The sequence below is a fragment of the Macaca nemestrina genome, chromosome 5 (genome assembly GCF_043159975.1).
Source record: "Macaca nemestrina isolate mMacNem1 chromosome 5, mMacNem.hap1, whole genome shotgun sequence".
NCBI classification, from domain to species: Eukaryota; Metazoa; Chordata; class Mammalia; order Primates; family Cercopithecidae; genus Macaca; species Macaca nemestrina.
In genome coordinates, this window is record NC_092129.1 from 25819662 (window position 1) to 25843249 (window position 23588).

The window sequence follows — 23588 nt, forward strand, 5'->3', positions numbered from 1 at the left end:
GCAGGATGAATAGTTCTGACAAAATTATAAAGTCAATGTCAAATCAAAGTGAGTTGGGTAAATACAGGTTAGCAACTGAGGACAGTTCGTATAGACATATTTTGCTATATAGATCGGTGGCTGCAAGGAGACACAAGGTCAAGGGTATTTCTCTGTGTGGTTTGTTGTATTTCATTGTAAGACGGGACATATGAAGGCATGTCTTCACACTAATAGGAATGATGTAGAATAAAAGGATAGGTTGGAAGAGGGAGAAAAGGGGTAGGGGTGAAGAGGGGAGGTTAATCAAAGCAGCACCCTTCTTGAATATTAGTCATTTACAATGTAAGATTTGTAAGATCTTGGCAAATTAAAATTCAGACATTTAAACAGAATGTGATGCTGTTCATGCCACATTTCACTAAGCCTCATATTAGCTTCATCTGAGTGTTGTGATAAATAAGTTGTATCAAGCATTATACTTAATGTTACTGCTACAGTTTTGAGGCAGAAGAAAATATAAAGTAAATGGAACAAGCAGTGATAAACATAGATTCAGACACATTAATGGATAATCCACTGAAGAGAAAGGTACAAGGAAGGCTTAACTAGAAACAAACAAAAATACTGTGGGAATAGGAAAGAAACATAGGGGTAAAAATCCCAAACACACAGAAACACAAGATTTATGAATAATGCAAACCTATGATCTAGATTTATCACCATTAGATATCAATGACCAATAACAGACAGAAATTAGTAGAAAAATGAAAGTAAATTATTAGTTTAAAATATATGACTTACAAATACACCTGAATTAAACATTATTATGAATAGGAATCTCAAAACCTAAATTTATGAAAGAAAAACTTGTTAAAAAACAAATAAAGTTAAAATACAAACTTTTCCTCAGAAAGAAATTTTGTCATTTTCTCTTTTTGAATGCTGATATAAAACAAGGAAATTACTAGGTAGCATGTTTATGACTACTGAGATACCAAAAAAATGAAGACAAAAATTATTTCATAGTAAAACACAAAAAGAGCATAGGTCAAGCAGATATAAAGAAAGACACGAAGAATTGCTATTAGAACTATTACTACTACTGTTTTTACAGTGTTTTCTGTGTGCCAGGTACTATTTTAAGCCTTTTTAATTTTTCATATCAATTATGACAATAACTCTATATGGAAAATAATGTAATTATCCTCCACTTTACAGATGAGTAACTGAGACCCCATTTCACACAACCAGTAAAGAAAGAGCAGGCAGTTTGACCACAAGTCCATGTTGCTAACCACCATATTGTACTATTCTATTATATCTATCAACAACGGGATAGTAAATTCTTTAGAGTAGGATAGAATGATAACATTTGGATATTATGAGAAAGCACATACTATGAAAATTAATGTACATTATTCCCAGGAGCGTTTCACTTCTTGGATTGCTTTTCACATAACTTAATAAAGTCCCATTGTTAAAATCTTCTTCCAAAGAACACTACAGAAAATATTATTCCACACAAGTGAGAAAATATACAGAAAAAAAAAAAAAGAAATTTACTCAGTATATCAACAACAAGAGGCCAAAATCGATGTTCTATAACTGCAAAACTCAGAAACATACTTGCTATGCAAAAGGAAATTCTACTGAATGTAGTTTTTCCTAGTTTACCTCATCAAAACTTGCTATCTGATGTATCTGAGACTATAGACTAAAACTTAAAATTTAATGTGAAAACACATTTTGAGATAAAGGGCACACCACCCAAAGAACTATAATAGCAGCACCTTTGTTATACCTCCAATGAACTATAAAGTCCAAACACGAAGCTCATCTATTAATATACAGTTTTTAAAAAGTTAAAAATACACTATCATCAGAGAATTCTAACTTTAGAAAAATAATTGCTTCCTTTCTTAGGTGGTGAAGTTACTTTGCTAATAGAAAAGAAAGAAAAATAATGAAACTATGGAAATGGAAAATTTCCTTAATTCAGCTGCTTTTAAATGTAGTAATTTACAGGTAGGGAAGCAAATTATAAGTTTACATATGAGCAAAAGACTGCGAATTTCACGAGTCCCTATAGCCCTACCAACTATGCCTTATTTCCCATTTGAATATGGGAAATAAAATATCAAGGAACATGAACTCAACTAGAAAGATTTAAACTTCAGGCAAAGTTGAAAAGTAATGATTAACACCAAAGAGCAAAACTTGGGCCTCAGGATAAATCATCCATTTCTAAGCCTCTTTTAAGGGTGTATTGTGACAAGAATCTAGCCAAATACCAACCCAGGGAAGGTCAAGTTGACTCCTGAGTAAACTAAATGAAATATAGTCCCCAAAATGCCTCTATTAAATTAAGGAATGGGAGACACTATAATAATACAGAATCCAAATTCAGACAAAGGCCATGGTACAAATATCTAATTGCCATAATTTACTGTGTCTATAACGTTACAGGAAGACAAATTACCTTTAAGCATGCTTTTAAATATTAGCTAATTTTAAACACTTTTTAAAAGTAGATAGGACAAATGCTTATTTTTTGTGGAACATAAAATATAATATCAAAAGTAAAATGTAGCACTTTACCTTAGACCAAAGATATGTGATTGTTCATAGTTGAATAAAGAACGAATCTTAGCTTCAGAATTCAAAATTATAAGTCTATCAATAATATCCTGAAAAAAAAGAGACAAAGTGAGGCTGTACTTAACTGAAATCATTTAAAGAAAATTAAGTCAACAACAACTTATTTAGATTTGTGGTTCTCAAATTTGGCTTTATAAAGAAATCACCTGAGGAGCTGTAAATAATAATAATAATAATAACTTAATGTCTGGGTCCTAACCCTCAAAGTTTCTGAATTAACTGGTCTGAGTGTGGCCTAGATTTATATTAGGACTGTAAAAGTTTCCGAAGTGAATCTAGTGTTCAGCCAAAGTGGAAAACACTGATTTTGACCCTACTCTGGCACTAGTGAGCACCTTATACCACCAGTTAAATATTGATAAAATTGCCAAAAATGTAAACTACTTTGAAAAACAAATATAAAATCCACAAATTAGAAGAATGAATAATGGATCCAAATATTGTATCTAGTAACTATTTGAGATTTTCTTAATAGAAATTACCTGGCTCATGTAAATCAGCAGTTTCCAACCCCGGTTGAACATTAGAATCACATAGAGAACTTAAAGAAGATACACAGGTGCCCAGGTTCAACCCCGGGCCGATTAAATCACTATGTCTAGGGGTGGGATTCTGGCATTAATACTCTTTTAAAAGCTCCCTGTGATGTTCCAGTGTGTTGCCAAGGCTTCAAAACCACTAAAGCAAATACACACAGAACCTGATGATCTAAGTGCCAGCAGTTGTCCTAGCACTCACAATTTTAGCCAATCACACAATTTTGAACATGTTTTAAAAGGCTTTCTTGGCCAGGTGCAGTGGTTCATGCCTGAAATCCCAGCACTCTGGGAGGCCAAGGCTGGCAGACCACGAGGTCAGGAGTTCAAGACCAGCCTGGCCAACATGGTGAAACACTGTCTCTAGTAAAAAAAAAAAAAAAAAAAAAAAAAAAAAAAAAAAATTAGCCAGGTGTCGTGATGGGTGCCTGTAATCCCAGCTACTCGGGAGGCTGAGGCAGGAGAACTATTTGAACCCAAGAGGTGGAGGTTGCAGTGAGCCAAGATCGTGCCACTGCACTCTAGCTTGGGTGACAAAGCAAAACTCTGTCTCAGAAAAGAAAAAAAAAAAAAAAAAGAAGAAGAAGTCTTTCTTTCTATAATTCCCTGCTTTTACGTATATCTTTGGGTTCAGGCCTAAGAAATTTATTCATGGACAAATATCTATCTCTCTCATTGCTCATTTTCCTGACCAAGAAACTTGCTACTCTCCAATGAGTTTAAATTCAGGATATTTCTGTTACCAATAGGGCAAAAGACGAAAGGTTTTGCTAGGGAGTAAAGTCACATAATATTTATTAAGGAATTTGTGGCTTATGATACAAAGACTATTTCATTAAAAAAAGAGGCAAGGGAATGAATTTGTAAAAAGGAAATAATAGACATTTCAAAATCACATTTGAAAAATACTAATCTAATCAAATACTGATCAATACTAATACAACAACTGGATTGTGGGTAAAGCTATTTAGTAGAAATTTGTACCCAACATATAAGAATGTATTTACCATTCTATAGGTTATGTTGTAGAAGTGTGTAAATAATACTAGTATGAGAGTTTAAATTGGTAAATATTAATAAACTACCTAGCAATGATGAATAAAAAGACTATTATTTTTAAATGATCTGTTACTGTCATCTACTACTTTGCTGTGCACTACTTGCTTCAAACATTACAATAGAACATAAGCTAAACAAGTCATATTCATATTTCCAGCTGCACAGTCACTCTCATTAATTGCATCACGACTCTTTCCATCTCCTTTAACCTCTCTACTTTTTCCTGAATTAGCTACACGACAGGGCCACAGAGATTGCCATGACTTGCTCAAGCATCTGAATACTATTAAATAAATAGTCTTCGCCCTGGACATAGTGATGAAACTTGTTTACTATCTACCTATTCTACAAATAGGTAAATGTTTTATTACTTAATAATTATTATAATTTTAAAGAAAGGACCTATTATCACTATTTTTAACCACTGTTAATCTTCATAAAACAATCTAGAATTGATCAGGAATCATTAACCTTCTTGTACCTGAGGTGAGAGAGGTTGCCAATTAGTTCTACGCATAGAAGTTTCTAAATGTATTATAATAAATATTCATTTATTAGTAGGGAATTCGTATAGGTGACTGAAATTTGCGCAGCTATCTGAATATAATGCAGAGCTCAAACTATTTGATAGCCAGTGACATCGTGTAACTGAGATTCTAGTTCTGAATCTAAGTATTAGGTACTGTTAGAATAAAAATGATAGACTGTATTACCAACAAGCTAATGGAAGAGTAGATTACAGTAATCTATCAATGAGAATGCATTTTCAAAGAAGAAGATTACACTGATGTATCACCACTTAGGGAAAAAAACAAAACCCCTGGGAAGCCTTACGGAGAGCTTCAGTTTCTAAGCACCGTAACATGTGTCAATAAGGGAATCAGCTTCCTAAATCAAGAAGCAGCTTCCCAGCAACGAACTAGTGCAAGAAGACCTGGGACTTACAAAAAGTAGACAGAAATTCCGTATCTTTTTAAAAGATACTGTCCAGCTTGAGAATATTTTCAATAACCTGCTAGGTCAGACTGAGGCCACACTGGAAAAACAAAAAGGAATATCAATTCTATATAAAGATATGTTTGAGTGCCTACTGTTTACAACTGCCCCAATAGGCAGGTTTGGGCTATGTGACTGACTCGTTTTTTTGAAGAAATAGGCAAGTGAAGGGTGAGGATAGGTCACATGTAACACCCCAATAGTTCTACACTTCCACTTCTAGAAGTGGCTTATGATTGGTTAACCTATGAATAAAGCTAAGCTAATCAAACTCCTTCCTTGGGATTTTTCAACGTGGAAAAGTAGAGGAGAAGGCTGCTCTCCTACTTGGGGTTATAGAGAATTAAATGGTGACCCTCACACGCACACCAAAAAAAAAAAAAAAAAAAAAAAAAAAGAAAGATATGTCCAGGGCCTCATCCCCAGAACCTGTAAATGTCACCCTATTCAGAAAAAGAGTCATTGCAGAGGTTAAGAGTCTTGAGGTATGCGTTAGTCCATTCTCATGCTGTTAATAAAGACATACCTGAGACTAATTTATTTTTTTTTAAAAAAAAGAGGTTTAATTAACTCACAGTTCAACATGGCTGGGGAGGCCTCAGGAAACTTACAATCATGGTGGAGGGGAAAGCAAACACATCCTTCTTCACATGGCAGCAGGAAGGAGAAGTGGGGAGCAAAGTGGGGTACAGCTCCTTATAAAATCATCAGATCTCATGAGAACTCAGTCGCTATTATGAGAACAGCATGGGGGAAATTACCCCCATAATTCAGTTACCTCCTGTCAAGCCCCTCCCATGACACATGGGGATTATGGAAATTATAATTCAAGATGAGATCTGGGTGGGGACACAGCCAAACCATATCCTCCTGGATTATCAAAGTAGACATTTAATCTAAGACAAGTGTCCTGAGAGAAAAACGGAGGGAGACTTAGGACAGAGACGAGGAAACAGACATGTAAAGATAGAGGCAGAAATTGGATTTATGTAGCAACAAGACATGAAACAGTGGAAAAAAACAGAAACTAAATGAAAGGATTCTTCCCTGGAGCCTTGGGAGGAAGCATGGCCCTGCTGGCACTTTGTTTTCAAACTTCTGGCCTTCAGAATTGGGAAAGAATAAATTTTTGTGATTTAAAGCTACCCAGTTTGTGGTAATGTGCTATGACAGCCCTAGGAAATTAACAAAAGGGGAGAGGGTAAAGATATTACTACAGAATAACAGGTAGCCCCTCCTATGGGGAATGGAGGACTATGGAGTCCTCTCCTATGGAGAATACCATCTAGAGAAGAAGAAAATAATTATAGCAAACATTTATATATCACTTATTATATGCCAGGTGGTGATCCAAATGCATTTAGTCTTCACAACAACCCTGAGATGAAAATATTACAGCTCTTCTTTAAAAAAAAAAAAAAATTCACTTCATTGAGGTTTAATTGACATAAATAAGCTATACTAATAATGTATAAATGTGATGAGTTTGGAGATATGTATACACCTGTGAAACCACAACCACAATCTATGCCATAAGCCCATCCATCACCACCCAAAGTTTCTTCCTGCCTCATTGATTAGTGTGTGTGAGAGATAAAAACATTTAGCATGAGATCTGCCCCCTTAGCAAGTTATTAAGTATATAATATAGTATTGCTAACTATAGGCGCTATGCTGTACAGTAGATCTTTAGGATTTAATCATCTTGTATAACCAAAACTTCGTATATTTGACTAATACTTACCTGTTTTCTCCCATTCTCACCTCTAGCCAACACCATTCCACTCTTTACTTCCACGAGTTTAACTATTTTCGAATCATCATACAAGTGGTATTATGTAGTATTTGTCCTTCTTGTGTCTGGCTTATTTCATTTAGCATAAGGCACTCTTTTATCAAGAAAAAACTGAGGTCTAACTTGTTCAGGGTCACACAGCTAGTAAGAGGCAGAACCAGGACACTAATGCAGGCAGTCTGGCTTCAGAATTCGAACTCTTGACCATTATTACACTGTGCTTGCCATTCAACAAAGCCAACATGAAATGCAGTAATAAGCAAAGGTGGAGGATGTAGGAGGACAGACACAGAGAGACAGACGGAGACCCGACAGCACTTGCAGTCCTGTTTCCAGCAGTCTCTGCTTTTCCTGAAAGTTAGTTATGTAAATCAAAAAAGTCCTATTTTGCATGTGCCTACCTAATACAATACCATGTTTACACACCATTATCATAGAGCTGGATCGTAAGCATAGAAACTGAAAGCAATTTAAAAATTGTGTATATTAAAGGAAAAGGGTATTTTGTATTATTCACCTTTAATTTACTAAAGTACAACTTGGAAATTGTTCACAGGTGTTAGAATTTTGGTAGATTCCTGACATGAAGGCATGAAAAGTTAAGACCTAATATCCCTAAAAGCTAAAGAATCTCTTAAAATTTACAAGAAAAAGAACTACACAAATGGAAAAATAGGCAAAAATGAATGAAAAGACATTTAAGGGATAAGTAAATGTCAATGGCCATTAAGCATAGAAAAGGATGTTCTGTTCAGAATGAAAAAAATATATAAATTAACATTTTTCACTTGTCAGACAAATGTCTAAACTTTTGACCACATAATCTTCTTAATCAGCCTACCAGGAAACAGGCACTATAATATCTTACTGGGAGGAAAGCAAAGGATTATTCTCTGCAAATGGAAATCTAGCAATAAGAACTGTACATTGGAATATATTACATGTGAATTTACCTTTCAACCCAGTAATCATGCTTCTACAAATCTAGCCTGAAGACACTGTGGTAGGCAGAATCGAAAATGGCCCTCAAGATTCTCAGGCCTCAAACACAAATGCAAGCACTGCTGTGAAGGAATTTTTGCAGATGCAACTAAAATCTTTAATCAGTTGACTTTAAAATAGGAGATTATGGGGGTGGGCTTGACCTAATCAAAAAGCGATTTAAAAGTGGAATGTTCTCTAACTGGTCACAAAAGGTCAGAGAGATTCAAAGAATGAGAGGAATACGGTATAATGGAAGTTCTCCATTGATGAAATGCAAAAGGACACATAACACCCGAGAGTAGCCTCCAGAAACCACAAAGAAGTCCCTAGCTAACAGCCACAGAAAATTCAGGCACACCATACTAGACTTCTGACCTACAAAACTGTGAGTTAATAAAGGGGTGTTGTTTTAATCCACTGGATTTGTAAGAATTTGTTACATGACAAATATATATATATGTATGTGTGTGTGTGTGTGTGTGTATATATATATATATATATATATATATATATAGACACACTGGCAAGTACAATATAAGCCAAGGCTATTAATTTTGGCATCATTTATAACACTAAAAGACTTAAAAGCACCCAAGTGTCCACCAATAAGACTGGATAAACTCTAGCACATCCACATAATGGACTATTATGCAACTGTGGGGGGGAAAAAAAGGATAAGAAAGAGCTCTCTATACTGCTACAGAGTCATCTCCAAGATAAGCAATAGAAAAATGCAAAGGGCGGGTGAGTATAGCAGACTATATTTCACTTACATCTAGAGAGAAAGAAAATACGCATTTTTTTTTTTTATTTCTAAACAGTTGTGTTTATTCCAACAAAAATAAATGTCACTTTCAGTTACCAGGGATAACTTAACTAATAGAGTTAGAAGAATTTTTCTTAAATGATCGTTATTTAATTCTAAGAACACTTTTATTATCACTATAGTATTCTGTTATATTTTGATTTCACGGTACTAGTGATGGATAAACTGGTTTGTATAATCTTTTTTTAATTCATTTTTTATTTCAATAGGCTTTGGGGGAACAGATGGTGTTTGGATATATGAATAAATTATTTAGTGTCAATTTCTGAGATTCTAGTGAACCCAACACCCAAGCAGTGTACACTGTACACAATGTGTAGTCTTTGATCCCCTCTCCTACCCTTTCCCCCCAAGTCTCCAAAGTCCACTGTATCATTCTTATGCCTTTGTGTCCTCACAGCTAAGATCCCATATCTGGGTGAGAACATATAATGTTTGGTTTTCCATTCCAGTGTTACTTAACTAAGAATAATAGTCTCCGATTCCATCCAGGTTGCTACAAATGCCATTATTTCATTCCTTTATTATGGCTGAGTAGTATTACATGGTACATATTACCACATTTTCTTTATCCACCCAGTGATTACCCAGCCCCATACAAGTAAAATGCTGTGGAAGATCCACTGGAGAGACTAAACCCCTCACCGGTATGGGGAACATCACTGTCCCAGTGGAACCTTGACCACACCCTGGAGCCCTATTCTTCCTCTCTGGACCTGAGCCAAACTGTGAGTGTCACAGAGCAGGGATAGTATGTGCTCCACTCAACACTGCACACACAGTTCCTTGACCACAGTGCCAAGCAAATGGCAGGCACTCCCTGTGTATCTGCTGAATAAATAAATGAATGAATGAACAAACCCACCCCTCCACACACACACACAACAAAAGGGATGTAATTACTGATGTGAAAGAAATACAAATAACAATCAAAGACTACTATGAACACCTCTATGCAAACAACCTAGAAAACCTAGAAGAAATGGATAAATTCCTGGACACATATGCTCCCCCAAGACTGAAGCAGGAACAAAGTGATTCCCAGAAAAGGCCAGTAACAAACTCCAAAATTGAATCAGCAATAAATAGTCTACCAACCAAAAAAAGCCCAGGACCAGGTGGACTCACAGCTGAATTTTACCAGATGTACAGATAAGAGCTGGTATCATTCCTAATAAAATTATTTCAAAAAATTGTAGAGAAGGACTCCTACCTAACTCATTCTATGAGGCCAGCATCATTCTGATAACAAAACCCAGCAGAGACACAACAACAACAAAAAAAACTTCAGGTCAATATCTTTTTTATTTATTTATTATTTTTTTTTTTTTGAGATGGAGTTTCAGTCTTTTTGCCCAGGCTGGAATGTAGTGGCACAATCTCGGCTCACTGCAATCTCTGCCTTTTGGGTTCAAGCAATTCTCCTGCCTCAGCCTCCTGGGTAGCTGGGATTACAGGTATGTGCCACCACGCCTGGCTAGATTTATATTTTTAGAAGAGATGGGGTTTCACCACGTTGGTCAGGCTGGTCTTGAACTCCTGACCTCAGGTAATCCACCTGCCTGGGGCCTCCAAAGTACTGGGATTACAGGCGTGAGCCACCGTGCCCAGCCCAGGCCAATATCTTTGACGAACTTGATGCAAAAATCCTCAACAAAATACTTGCAAACGAAATACAGCAGCACATCAAAAAACTAATCCACCACCATCAAGTAGGCTTTACCCCTTGGATGCAAAGTTGGTTCAACATATGCAAATCAATAACATAATCCATCACATAAACAGGACTAAAGACAAAAACCAAATGATTATCTCAATAGATGCAGAAAAGCCTTTCAATAAACTTCAACATCCTTCGTGTTAAAAACTCTCAATAGACTAGATATTGAAGGAACATAGCTCAAAATAATAAAAACCTTCTATGACAAACTCACAGCCAACATCATACCATTTACGCAAAAGCAGGAAACATTCTCCTTGAAAACTGGCACAAGACAAGGATGTCCTCTCTCACCATCCCTGTTCAACATAGTATTGCAAGTCTTGGCCAGAGCAATCAGGTAAGAGAAAGAAAGAAAGGCCATCCAAATAGGAAGACAGGAAGCCAAACTTTCCCTATTTGCAGACGGCATGATTCTATGTCTAGAGAACCCGAGAGTCTTGGTCCAAAAGCTCCTTCAGCTGATAAACAACTTCAGAAAAGATTCAGGATACAAAATCAACACACAAAAATCACTAGCATTCCTATACTCCAACAATAGCCAAGTCAAGAGACAAATCAGGAATTCAATCCTATTCACAACTGCCACAAAAATGAAATGAAATGAAATAAATACAATACAATACAATACAATACAATACAATACAATACAGTACAGTACAGTACAGTACAGTACAGTACCGTACCGTACCGTACCATACCATACCATACCATACCATACCTAGGAGTACAGAAAACCAGGAAGAAGAACTCTACAATGAGAATAACAAAACACGGCTTAAAGAACTCAGAGATGACACAAACAAATGGAAAAACGTTCGATGTTTATGGATAGAATCAATATTATAATGGGCATACTGCGCAAAGCAATTTATAGATTCAATGATATTCCTATCAAACTAACAATGACATCCTTCACAGAACTAGAAAAAAATATTTGAAAATTCATACGAAACCAAAAAAGAGCCTGAATAGCCAAGGCAATCCTAAGCAAAAAGAACAAAGCTGGCGGTATCATGTTACCTGACTTGGAAGGACTATAGTTATCAAAATAGTACAATATTGGTACAAAAATAGACAATCAATGGAATAGAATAGAAAGCCCAGAAATAAGGCTGCATGCTTACAACTATCTGATCATCAACAAAGCTGACAAAAACAAGCAATGAGGAAAGAACTCCCTGTTTGATAAATGTGCTGAGACAACTGGCTAGCCATAAGCAGAAAGTTGAAACTGGACCCCCTTTCTTTATATCATATACAAAAATTAGCTCAAGATGGATTAAAGACTTAAAACTAAAACCCGAAACTATAAAAACCCTGGAAGACAATATAGGCAATACCATTCCGACATACAAACAGGCAAACATTTTGCTTTTGGATGCTTGGAGTGTTGATTCACCAGCTAGAAACCTGTGTGGCCTGTGGCACCTTTGCCTGAATTTTGCTCAGGCCCACTGGGTTCATTCCACCCACTCGCCACTCGGCCTGGCAAGCTGTGCTCAGCTCATGCTACCAACGCAGATCTCATGCCTGCCCAGGATGAGCCAGACATGAAGGGGTGAGGGTTACGTGTGTGAGTGAACGAGCATGGGGTCCAGCCACTGCTCAAAACCAGGTGTGCCAGCTGCAGCAGGGTGGGCAGGTCCAGGCACTGGCATGAGTGCCAGCTCCCTGTTAAGCTGCAGCTGGACCAGGCATAAAGCAAGCAGCTTCTACTATGGGCATCAGGAAACACAGCAGTGTCCAAAATCCTGGAGATGCCAGGAACCACAGAGTCCCAAAGAGGGTGTCACAGTCATGGATCAAGGATCTCCTAGGTCTGGGCTACATGAAGGGCTAAAGTTCTTCTTTCTTTCTCTCTACTCTCTTTCTTATTGCCCTCAACAGGGTGAGCATGAGTGGGAGGCGTGTTTCAGCCCTGTTTGTGTTATTGCTCTTTCAGTCCTCCCATTTGGTGGGTCCCAAGTTCTTGTCCCACATCCAGGAATAATGAAATATGTAGACAACCAGAGGGTGAGCAAAGCAAAGAGGTGCTTTATTGAGCAACAATGCAGCTCTCAGGAGACCAGAAGTAAAGACTTTCTGCAGGCTGGTCGTCTTGATGTCTACTCAGCACTCAGCTGAGAGGAGACCCACAATGTGTATCTCCTCTCCACAGGCAGGTCGTCCTGATGTCTGCTCAGCTCTCAGCTGAGAGGAGATGCACAGTGTGTAGCTCCTCTCCACAGGCAGGGCATCCTGACATCTGCCCAAGTCTGGCTGAGTCTGGGGCTTTTATGGGCTTCAGAGGGAACAAAGTGCATGCTGATTGGTCCATGGGCAACCACAGTCAGGCTCAGAAAAAGCACCGTAAGTCCTCACTCCGGTCTGCAGAACTGGCAGCCTGGTCCTCATACTTCAGGCCAACCCTGAATCAAAGGTGGGGCTTCACCAGGGACCCACCACTGTCTATCCACAGGCAGCTGAGTGGCTGCAGCTGTGCCTGGGAGGGTGGGACTACCACCAGCTCCATGGGGCATGCAGCCCCAGTCTTACCTTTCACAATGAAGCTGGCATCATGGCAGTCACTGCTCCAGATGGGCCACTACTGCCATCAATTTCATGACAAAGACACCAAAACCAATTGTGACAAGAGCAAAAATTCACAAATGGGATCTAATTAACTTTAAGTGCTTCCTCACAGCATAAGTATCAACACACTAAACAGACAACCTACAGTATGAGAGAAAGTATTTATGAACTATGCATCTGACAAGTATCTAATATCCAGCATCTATAAGAAAATTAAAGAAATTTGCAAAAAGAAAATCCCATTAAAAGGTGGTCAAAGGACATGAACAGGCACTTTTCAAAAGAAGACATATATGCAGCCAAGAAGCACATGAAAAAAGCACAATATTACTGATCATTAGAGACATGCAAATCAAAACCAAAATAGATGCCATCTCACACCAGTCAGAATGGCTATTATCAAAAAAGTAAAAGAGTAACAGATGATGGTGAAATTGTGGAGAAAAGAGAACTCTTATACACTGTTGCTGAGAGTATAAATTAGTTCAACCATTGTGGAAAGCATTGTGGCAACTGTCCCCAAAGAGCGACAAATAGAACTACCATTCAACCCAGCAATCCCATTACTGGGTGTAATGGTTAATACTGAGTGTCAACTTGTTGAATTGAAGGATGCAAAGTATTGACCCTGGGTATGTCTGTGAGGGTGTTGCCAAAGGAAATTAACATTTGAGTCAGTGGGCTAGGGAAGGCAGACCTACCCTTAATCTGATGGGCACCATCTAATCAGCTGCCAGTGAACATAAAGCAGGCAGAAAAACATGAAAAGACAAGACTGGCATAGCTTCCAAGCCTACATCTTTCTCCTGTGATGGATGCTTCCTTCCCTCAGACATCAGACTCCAAGTTCTTTAGCTTTGAGACTCAGACTGGCTCTCCTTGCTCTTCAAGCTTGCAGGCAGCCTATTGTGGGACCTTCTGATTGTGTAAATTAATACTTAATACACTCCCCTTTATATGTATATTTATATCTATCCTATTAGTTCTGCTCTCTAGGGAACCCTGACTAATACAGATTTTGGTACCAGGAGTAGTTCTAGAGGAAGAGAATATTAAGGTTGGAATTCTTTCATTAGTTTTGGGGTTTCTAGAGGACTCTCCTTCTAAAAGTATGGAGAACACTGAGAGTCACTGGCATGAACTGTTTAGAGAGTTATGCAAAATAAATGTATTTGACACTCCTAATTCACCACTCATGAGAGACGAGGAATTCAGTGACTCTATATGTAATACGGTTTGACTGTATGTGGAAATCCAAGGAACATAATGAAGTTGGTTGGTTGCTCCTAAGTTCAGTGAACAAAGTGATGAAAGAAAATGATGAACTCAGAGATTCTGTCTCCTGGCTTCAGAAGAAGATACTGAGCCTCAAATCTGCTAAAATTGCCCTGATTGAGAGTTTTATCTCCTGCAGAAAAAGAGCAGAAATTGTGGAAAAACAGGCATGTGAGTGGCTGACCTGCAACAAAAGCTGCATGCACAGCCTCGCCAGGTGTCTACTGTTAAAGTGAGGGCATTGATTGGAAAAGAATGGGACCCTACAACTTTGAATGGGGACATGTGCGAGGACCCTGTAGAACTGGGGACACTAAGTTTGTACACTCTGATGAACCTTTTTTTTGCCAGAAGAAACAGCTTCCCCATCCCCAGTAGTGGCAACATCCCCTCCCCAACCCATGGTGCCATCAGCCTTTCCACTTTTGTGGGAGGAGATAAACCCTGCACTGCCTGAGGCAAAAGTGATGGCCTCCCCTGAGGCAGTTGTCAGGCAAAAGAATGTTCATTCTCCTCAGGAGCTAGCCCCAACACCCTGTTTCCTTCTAGACCTATAACTGCACTAAAGTCATGCAGGCCCCTAAAGGTGAGGTTGAGAGCATGATCTATGAGGAAATGCACTACACTCAAAAAGAACTGCTTGAGTTCTCCAATTTATATAAACAGAAATCTGGAGAACAGGCATGGGAATGGATATTAAGGGTATGGGATAATGATGGGAGGAACACCGAGCTGAATCAGGCTGAATTTATTGATTTGGCCCAACTAAGTAGGGCCTCTGCATTTAATGTTGCAGCTCGAGAAGTTGAAAAATGTTCTAATCATTTAGTTGCTCAGTTAGTTGAAATATGGATTAAAAGATGGCCCAATGTGAGCACGCTGGAAATTCCTGATGTCCCTTGGTTTAATGCAGAGGAAGGGATCTCAAGTCTTAGGGAGATTAAGATGGTGAAGTTGATTAGTTGCTTTAGATCTACTCATCGCAGCTGGGAGGTTCCAGAAGATATACCCTTGACCAATGCCTTGCAAAATAGATTTGTGAGGGCCTCACCTACATCTGTGAAGAGCCCCGTAATCACTCTTCTCTGTATGCCAGATCTAAATGTGGGAACCGAATTCACTCAACTACAAAATTTAAATAAAATAAGAATAACTGGATCCCGAGGTGGCGATGGCCAAAGAGTGGTACTCAACCATCAAAGGCCAGGTGGGTGTAGCTACTGTAATGGACACCAGAGACAAAACAGCAATCAGAATAGTCCGACTCCTGTTTAGCTCTGGCATTGGCTAATCACGGTGTTCCTAGAAGTGAAACTGATAGGAAGCCTACTACATTCCTACTTCATTACTATAAGCAGAAAACTTCTAGGTCGAACGGACAAAAGACTACTTTGAATTATAAAAACAGAGAATCGCGGCCCCTCAATCCATTTCCAGACAAGCCAGTTCACAGACTCAGAATCCCTTGAATGAAGGGAGGCTGAGTCCCCTCAAGGAAGGACCCTACTACATTACTGACAATTTATGCAGTGAATTTTTCTCCCATCCTTCCCCAAGGAGACCTCTGGCCTTTTACCCAGGGCAACCGTGCACTGAGGAAAGGGAAATGATCAGACATTTTGGGGACTGATGGACACTGGCTCTGAGCTGATGTTGATTCTAGGGGATCCAAAATGTCACTGTTGTCCTCCAGTTAAAACAGTGGCTTATGGCCATCAGGTAATTAATGGAGTTTTACCTCAGGTCCGACTTAGAGTGTGTACAGTGGATCTCTGGACTCACCCTGTAGTCTTTTCCCCAGTGCCAGAATGCATAATCGTCACAGACGGCCGGGCGCGGTGGCTCAAGCCTGTAATCCCAGCACTTTGGGAGGCCGAGACGGGCGGATCACGAGGTCAGGAGATCGAGACCATCCTGGCTAACACAGTGAAACCCCGTCTCTACTAAAAATACAAAAAAAAACTAGCCGGGCGTGGTGGCGGGTGCCTGTAGTCCCAGCTACTCAGGAGGCTGAGGCCGGAGAATGGCGTAAACCCGGGAGGCGGAGCTTGCAGTGAGCTGAGATCCGGCCACTGCACTCCAGCCTGGGCGGCAGAGCGAGACTCCGTCTCAAAAAAAAAAAAAAAAAAAAAAAAAAAAAAAAAAATTGTCACAGACATACTTAGCAGCTGGCAGAACCCCCACCTACGTTCTCTGACTGGTATGGTGAGGGCTATTATGGTGGGAAAGGCCAAATAGAAGCCATTATACCTGCCTCTACCTAGAAAAATACTAAATCAAAAAAAATATCGCACTCCTGGAGAAACTGCAAAGATTAGTGCCACCATCAAGGACTTGAAAGACGCAGGGGTGGGGATACCTAACACAGTCCGATTCAATTCTCCTATTTGGCCTGTGCAGAAGACAGATGGATCTTGAAGAATGCTACTGGATTATCCTAAGCTTAACAAAGTGGTGACTCCAACTGCAGCTGCTGTACCAGATGTGGTTTCACTGCTTCAGTAAATTAACACATCTCCTGGTACCTGGTATGCAGTCACTGACTGGGCAAATGCCTTTATCTCCATTCCTATCCATAAGGCCCACCAGAAGCAATTTGTCTTCAGCTGGCAAGGCCAGCAATAAACCTTTCCTGTTTTACCGCAGAGGTATATCAACTCTCCAGCTTTGTATCATAATCTTATCCAGAGAGAACTTGATCGCTTTTTGCTTCTGCAAGATATCACACTGGTCCATTACATTGATAACTAAGCTGATTGGATCAAGTGAGCAGGAAGTAGCAAACACACTGGACTTATTGCTGAGACATTTGCGTGCCAGAGGATGAAAAATAAATCCAACTAAAATTCAGGGACCTTCCACCTCAGTAAAATGTCTAGGGGTCCAGTGGTGTGGGGTCTGTCGAGATATTCCTTCTAACGTGAAGAATAAGTTGCTGCATTTGGCCCCTCCTACAAACAAGAAAGAGGCACAACGCCTAGTGAGCCTATTTGGATTTTGGAGGCGACACATTCCTCACTTGGGTGTGTTACTCTGTCCCATTTATTGAATGACCTGAAAGGCTGCCAGTTTTCAGTAGGGTCCAGAACAGAAGAAGGCTCTGCAACAGACCCAGGCTGCTGTGCAAGCTGCTCTGCCACTTGGGCCATATGACTCAGCAGATCCAATGATGCTTGAGGCATCAGTGGCAGATAGAGATGCTGTTTGGAGCCTTTGGCAGACCCCCATAGGTGAATCACAGCAGAGGCCACTAAGATTTTGGAGCAAGGCCCTGCCTTCTTCAGATAACTACTCTCCTTCTGAGAGGCAGCACTTGGCCTGTTGCTGAGCTTTTGTGGAAACTGAACGTATGCTATGGCTTCAAGTTGACAAGAGGTGAACTTGTGATGGTTAATAGTGAGCGTCAACTTGATTGGATTGAAGGATGCAAAGTATTGATCCTAGGTGTGTCTGTGTGGGTGTCGCCAAAGGAAATTAACATTTGAATCAGTGGGATGGGGAAGGCAGACCTTTAATCTGGTGGACACAATCTAATCAACTGCCCTTGAATATAAAGCAGAGAGAAAAACATGAAAAGGTGAGACTGGCTTAACCTCCCAGCCTACATCTTTCTTCCATGCTGGATGCTTTCCTGCACTCAAACGTTGGAATTCAAGTTCTTGAGTTGGAGACTTGGACTGACTCTCCTCACTCCTCGAACTTGTAGATAGCCTATTTTGGGACCTTGTGATCTTGTAAGTTAATACTTAATAAACTCCTCTTTTTATATATATAGTATCCTATTAGTTCTATGCCTCTAGGGAACCCTGACTAATACACTAGGTATACAACCAAAGGAATATAAATCATTCAACCAAAAAGACATGCATACAAATGTTCACTGCAGCACTATTCACAACAGCAAAGACATGGATCTTGAAGAATGCTAGCTGCTGTACCAGATGCGGTTTCATTGCTTGAGTAAATTAACACATCTCCTGGTACCTGGTATGTAGCCATTGACTTGGCAAATGCCTTTATCTCTGTTCCTGTCCATAAGGCCCACCAGAAGCAATCTGCCTTCAGCTGGAACGGCCAGCAATATACCTTTACTGTCCTACCTCAGAGATATATCAACTCTCCAGCTTTGTGTCATAATCTTACCCAGAGAGAACTTGGATAAGGTGAGACATGGAATCAACCTAAATGCCCATCAATGGCAAATTGAATAAAGAAAATGTGGACATATATACCATAGAATACTATGCAGCATTAAAAAAGAACAAGATCATGTCTTTCATGGGAACATGAATGGAGTTGGTGACAATCTAATGCACAAACAGAAAATCAAATACCACATGTTTTCAGGTGTAAGTGGGAGCTAAATGATGAGAACTCATGGACACAAAGAGAGGAACAACAGACACTAGGGCCTATTAGAGGGTAGGGGGTGGAGGAGGGAGAGGAACAGAAAAGATAACTATTAGGTACTAGGCTTAGTACCTGGGTGATGAAATAATCTGCACAACAAATCTCTGTAACATGAGTTTACCTATATAAGAATCCTACACATGTACCACTGAAGCTAAAATAAGAATTTTTTTTAAAATGAATACAGAAAGAAAACAAGATCAAGTTATTAGGGAGGCAAATTCTATCAGGTGGTAATTTATTGCCTATAGAGAGGGAAGAATCAATAATGATTTCCAGGTTTCCGGTTCACTAAATTGTGTGACTAATAGTACCATACACTGAGAAAAACAGGAAACAGAATTGATTTGGGAAAGAGAAAACATTACATTCAGTTGTAGACACAGTAAGACTAAGATGCCTGTGACTGTTCCAGATGCCCATTGTCTGGTAGGGTTCTAATTATAAAATTGGCAGTCAAGTCATATAGGTCAAAGAGTTGTCAGTGCGTAACTGAAGCCATGGAATTGGATGAGATCACTCTGGAGGCCATAGGACAAACAAAGGAAAAGAAGTCTACAAGGACAACTATGCAGGAGAGACCAGAAAAGAAGGAAGAGAACAAGAAGTAAGTAATGCTGCAGTCACAGAAACAGAAAATTACACTAAGGAGTAGACAAACCATGTCAAATATTCCAAAGTGGTAAATTAAGTTAAAGGGTATAGGGATGTGACACGATTTAGTTGTGTCCCCACCCAAATCTCATTTTGAATTATAGTTCCCATAATCCCCACATGTGATGGTTAATACTGAGTGTCAACTTGATTGGATTGAAGGATGCAAAGTTTTGATCCTGGGTTTGTCTGTGAGGGTGTTGCCAAGGGAGATTAACATTTGAGTCAGTGGGCTGGGAAAGGCAGACCCACCCTTAATCTGGGTAAGCACCCTCTAATCAGCTGCCTGTGTGCCTAGAATATAAAGCAGGCAGAAAAATGTGAAAAGACTAGACTGGCCTAGCCTCTCAGCCTACATTTTTCTCCCTTTGATATACAGATATAGATACATAGATAGATAGATAGATAGATAGATAGATAGATAGATAGATAGATAGACAGACAGACAGATAGATAGACAGACAGACAGACAGACAGATAGATAGATATAGAGAGACATATCCTACTAGTTCTGTTCCTCTAAAGAACCCTGACTAATACACCATATGTCATGGAAGAGACATGGTGGTAACTGAATCATGGGGGCAGTTACCCCCATGCTGCTTTCATGATAGTGAGTTATCATGAGATATGATGGTTTTATAAGGGACTTTTCCCCCTTTGCTCAGCACTTCTCTTGCCTGCTACCATGTGATGAAGGATGTGTTTGCTTCCCCTTCCACCATGATTGTAAGTTTCCTGAGGTCTCCCTAGCCATGCTGAACTGTGAGTCAACTAAACCTCTTTCCTTTATAAATAACCCAGTCTCAAGTATGTCTTTATTAGCGCATGACAAACTAATACAGGGAGGTTCCATTAGATTAGGGAGTTATATATTTATTGGGTTTTGGCAGAACAATTTAAGTTAGGTAGTTGGGCAAAGATGCCAGGTTATGGTGGCTTCCCTGGTTGACAGAAGAGAAAAAAATGTAGAGACTTAAAGCACAGGCAAAATTTTCAGGAAGCTTAGGGTGGAGGGAAAGAAATAAAACTACCGTGTGGTAAATAAAAGAAGGCATAGACCAAAAGAGTTGTTTGTTTTAAAAGGAACTCATATACATGTTTAAATCATGACAGAAAGCAGTGATCTTTCTACAGGGTTAAAACATAATGTCTTTGGGAGAAACAGAGTAATATAACTGCAGTTAACTGTCTTAAGACCAAACAGAAAACAAATTTTTCCATAAGTGGAAAGATATAGTTGAATATACCCCACAGAGACACATGAAAACTTAAGAGAACAAACATTGAAGCCATCATTTTGGACTATATCATAAAACTAATTTGTACTTGTTTCCCATAATCAATCTAATAAAACCAATCATATTAGAATAATTATTTTCACTGGATCCATACAATGTGCTAGATTTATATACATTGAAGACAGCCTACTTTCTCTAAGGTACTCCCATTGTAGTGGGAAATCTAGGCACATAAATGACTAACGATGAAACTACAGGCATACCTTATTCTATTGCATGTCACTTATTGTACTTTGGAGATAATATGCTTTTTTGCATATTTAAGATGTGTGGCAACGTTACGTCAAACAAGTTTACTGGTGTCATTTTTCTAACAGCATGTGTTCACTTTGTGCCTCTGCATCACATTTTGGTAATTCTCACAATATTACAAACTTTTCATAATTATTCTGTTATGATGACCTGTGATTAGTAACCTTTGATGTTACTATTGTAATTATTTTGGGGCACCATGAACCATACCCAGATAAGACAACAAACTTAACGGATAAATGTTGTTCTTATTGTTCCACCAACTGGTCATTCACCTATCTTTCTCTTTCTCCTGGGGCCTCCTTATTACCTGAGACACAACAATATCAAGATTATGGCAATTAGTAACCTTACAAAACCACTAAGGGTTCAAATAAAAGGAAAAGTTGAGTGTATCTCACTGTACATCAAAAGCTAAAAGTGACTAAGCTTGGTGAGGACAGCATGTCAAAAGCTAAGACAGGCCAAAAACTGGGCCTCTTTTGCCAATTAGCCAAGTTGTGCATGCAAATAAAAAGTTCCTTAAGGATATTAAAAGTGTTACTCCAGGAAACACATGAATGATAACAAAATGAAACAATCTTATTGCTGATATGAAGAAAGTTTGAGTGATTTGAACAGAAAATCAAACCAATCACAGCATTACCTTAAGCCAAACCCTAACCCACAGAAGGCTCTCACTCTATTTAACTTTAATAAGGCTGAGAGAAATGAGGGAGCTACAGAAGGAAAGTTTGAAGTTAACAGGTTGGTTCATGGGATTCAAGGAAAGAAGCTGTCTGAATAACATGGAAGTACAAGGTGAAGTAGCAAGTGCTGATGTAGAAGTTGCAAGTTATCCAGAAGATCTAGCTAAGATAATTGATGAAGTTAGCTACATTAAAGAGATTTTTCTTTTTCTCTTTTTCTTTTTTTTTTTTTTTTTTTTTTTTTGAGATTGAGTCTCACTCTGTCGCCCAGGCTGGAGTGCAATGGCTCAATCTAGGCTCACTGCAACCTCCACCTCCCAGGTTCAAGTGATTCTCCTGCCTCAGCCTCCCATGTAGCTGGGATTACAGACACATGCCACCATGTCCAGTTGATTTTTGTATTTCTAGTAGACACGGGGTTTCAACATGTTGGCCAGGCTGCTCTCGAACTCCTGACCTCAGGTGATCTCCCCACCTCGGCCTCCCAAAGTGCTGGGATTACAGGCATGAACCAAGACAACCGGCCAAGAGATTTTCAATGCAAACAAAACAGCCTTATATTGGAAGAAGATATCGTCTAGGACTTTCATAGCTCGAAAGGAGAAGTCAATGCGTGGATCCAAAGCATCAAAAGACAGGCTAACTCTCTTCTTAAGAGCTAATGCAGATGGTGACTTTAAGCAGAAGTCAATGCCCATTTACCATTCCAAAAATCCTGGAGCACTGGAAAATCTACTCTGCCTATGCTATATAAATGGAAAAATAAAGTAAATGACAGTACATATGTGACTGCATGGGTTTACCGCATATTTTAAGCCTACCATTGAAAATTACTGCTCAGTAAAAAGATTCCTTTCAAAATACTACTGCTCATTGACAATGCAACAGGTCATCCAAGAGCTCTGATGGAGATGTTTAAGGAGATTAGTATTGTTTTTGTGCCTGCTAAGATAACATCCATTCTGTAGCCCATAAATCAAGGAGTAATTTTGACTTTCAAATATTTAAGAAATATATTTTGTAAAGCTATAGTTGCCATAAATAGTGATTCCTCTGACAGATCTGGGCAAAGTAAATTGAAAACCTTCTGGAAAGGATTCACCATTAAGATGCCACATCTGTGATTCATGAAAAGAGGTCAAAATATCAACATTAAAAGAAATTTGGAAGACGCTGATTCTAACCCTAATGGATGACTTAAAGAAGTTCAGTACTTCAGTAGAACAAGTAACTGCAGACGTGGTGGAAATAGCAGGAAAACTAGAATTAAAAGTGGAGCCTGAAGATGTGACTGAATCACTGCAATCTTAAGATCAAAATCAAACAGATGAGTTGAGTTGTTTCTTATGGATGAGCAAAGATGGAATCCACTCCTGTAGAACATGCTGTGAACATTGTTGAAATAACAACAAAGGACTTAAAATATTGCATAAACTTAGTTGATAAAGCAGTGAGTGGGATGAGAGGATTGGCTTCAATTCTAAAAGAAGTTCTACGGTGGGTAAAATGCTATCAAAAAGCATCAAATACTTCAGAGAAATCTTTCATGAAAGGAGTCAATTGATGCAGTGAACTTCACTGTTCTCTTATTTTCAGAAATTGCCAGAGGCACCCCAGCCCATAACAACCAACACACTGATCAGTCAGCTGCCATCGACAGTGAGGTAAGATTCTCCACCAGCAAAACAGATTACAACTCACTGAAGGCTCAGATGTTCATTAGCATTTTTATCGATAAAGTACTTTTAATTAAGCAATAAACATTTTTTAGACATATTTCTACTGCACACATTAGACTAAAGTATAGTGTAGACATAACTTTTACATGGGAAAACAAAAAATTTGTGTGACTTCCTTTATTGCAATATTCATGTTAT

General features: G+C 38.9%; 1 protein-coding gene across 5 annotated transcripts in view; it reads right to left on the bottom strand.

Moving 5' to 3' along the window:
* Positions 1 to 23588, bottom strand: part of LOC105465516 (TBC1 domain family member 32) — a 227177-nt gene that overhangs the window by 117336 nt on the left and 86253 nt on the right. For all 5 annotated transcript variants that reach the window (XM_071096373.1, XM_071096370.1, XM_071096374.1 and 2 more), the window contains one exon: positions 2581 to 2669. In XM_071096373.1, the coding sequence (XP_070952474.1) occupies positions 2581 to 2669 (89 nt within the window). The remainder of the gene's footprint in view (positions 1 to 2580; positions 2670 to 23588) is intronic.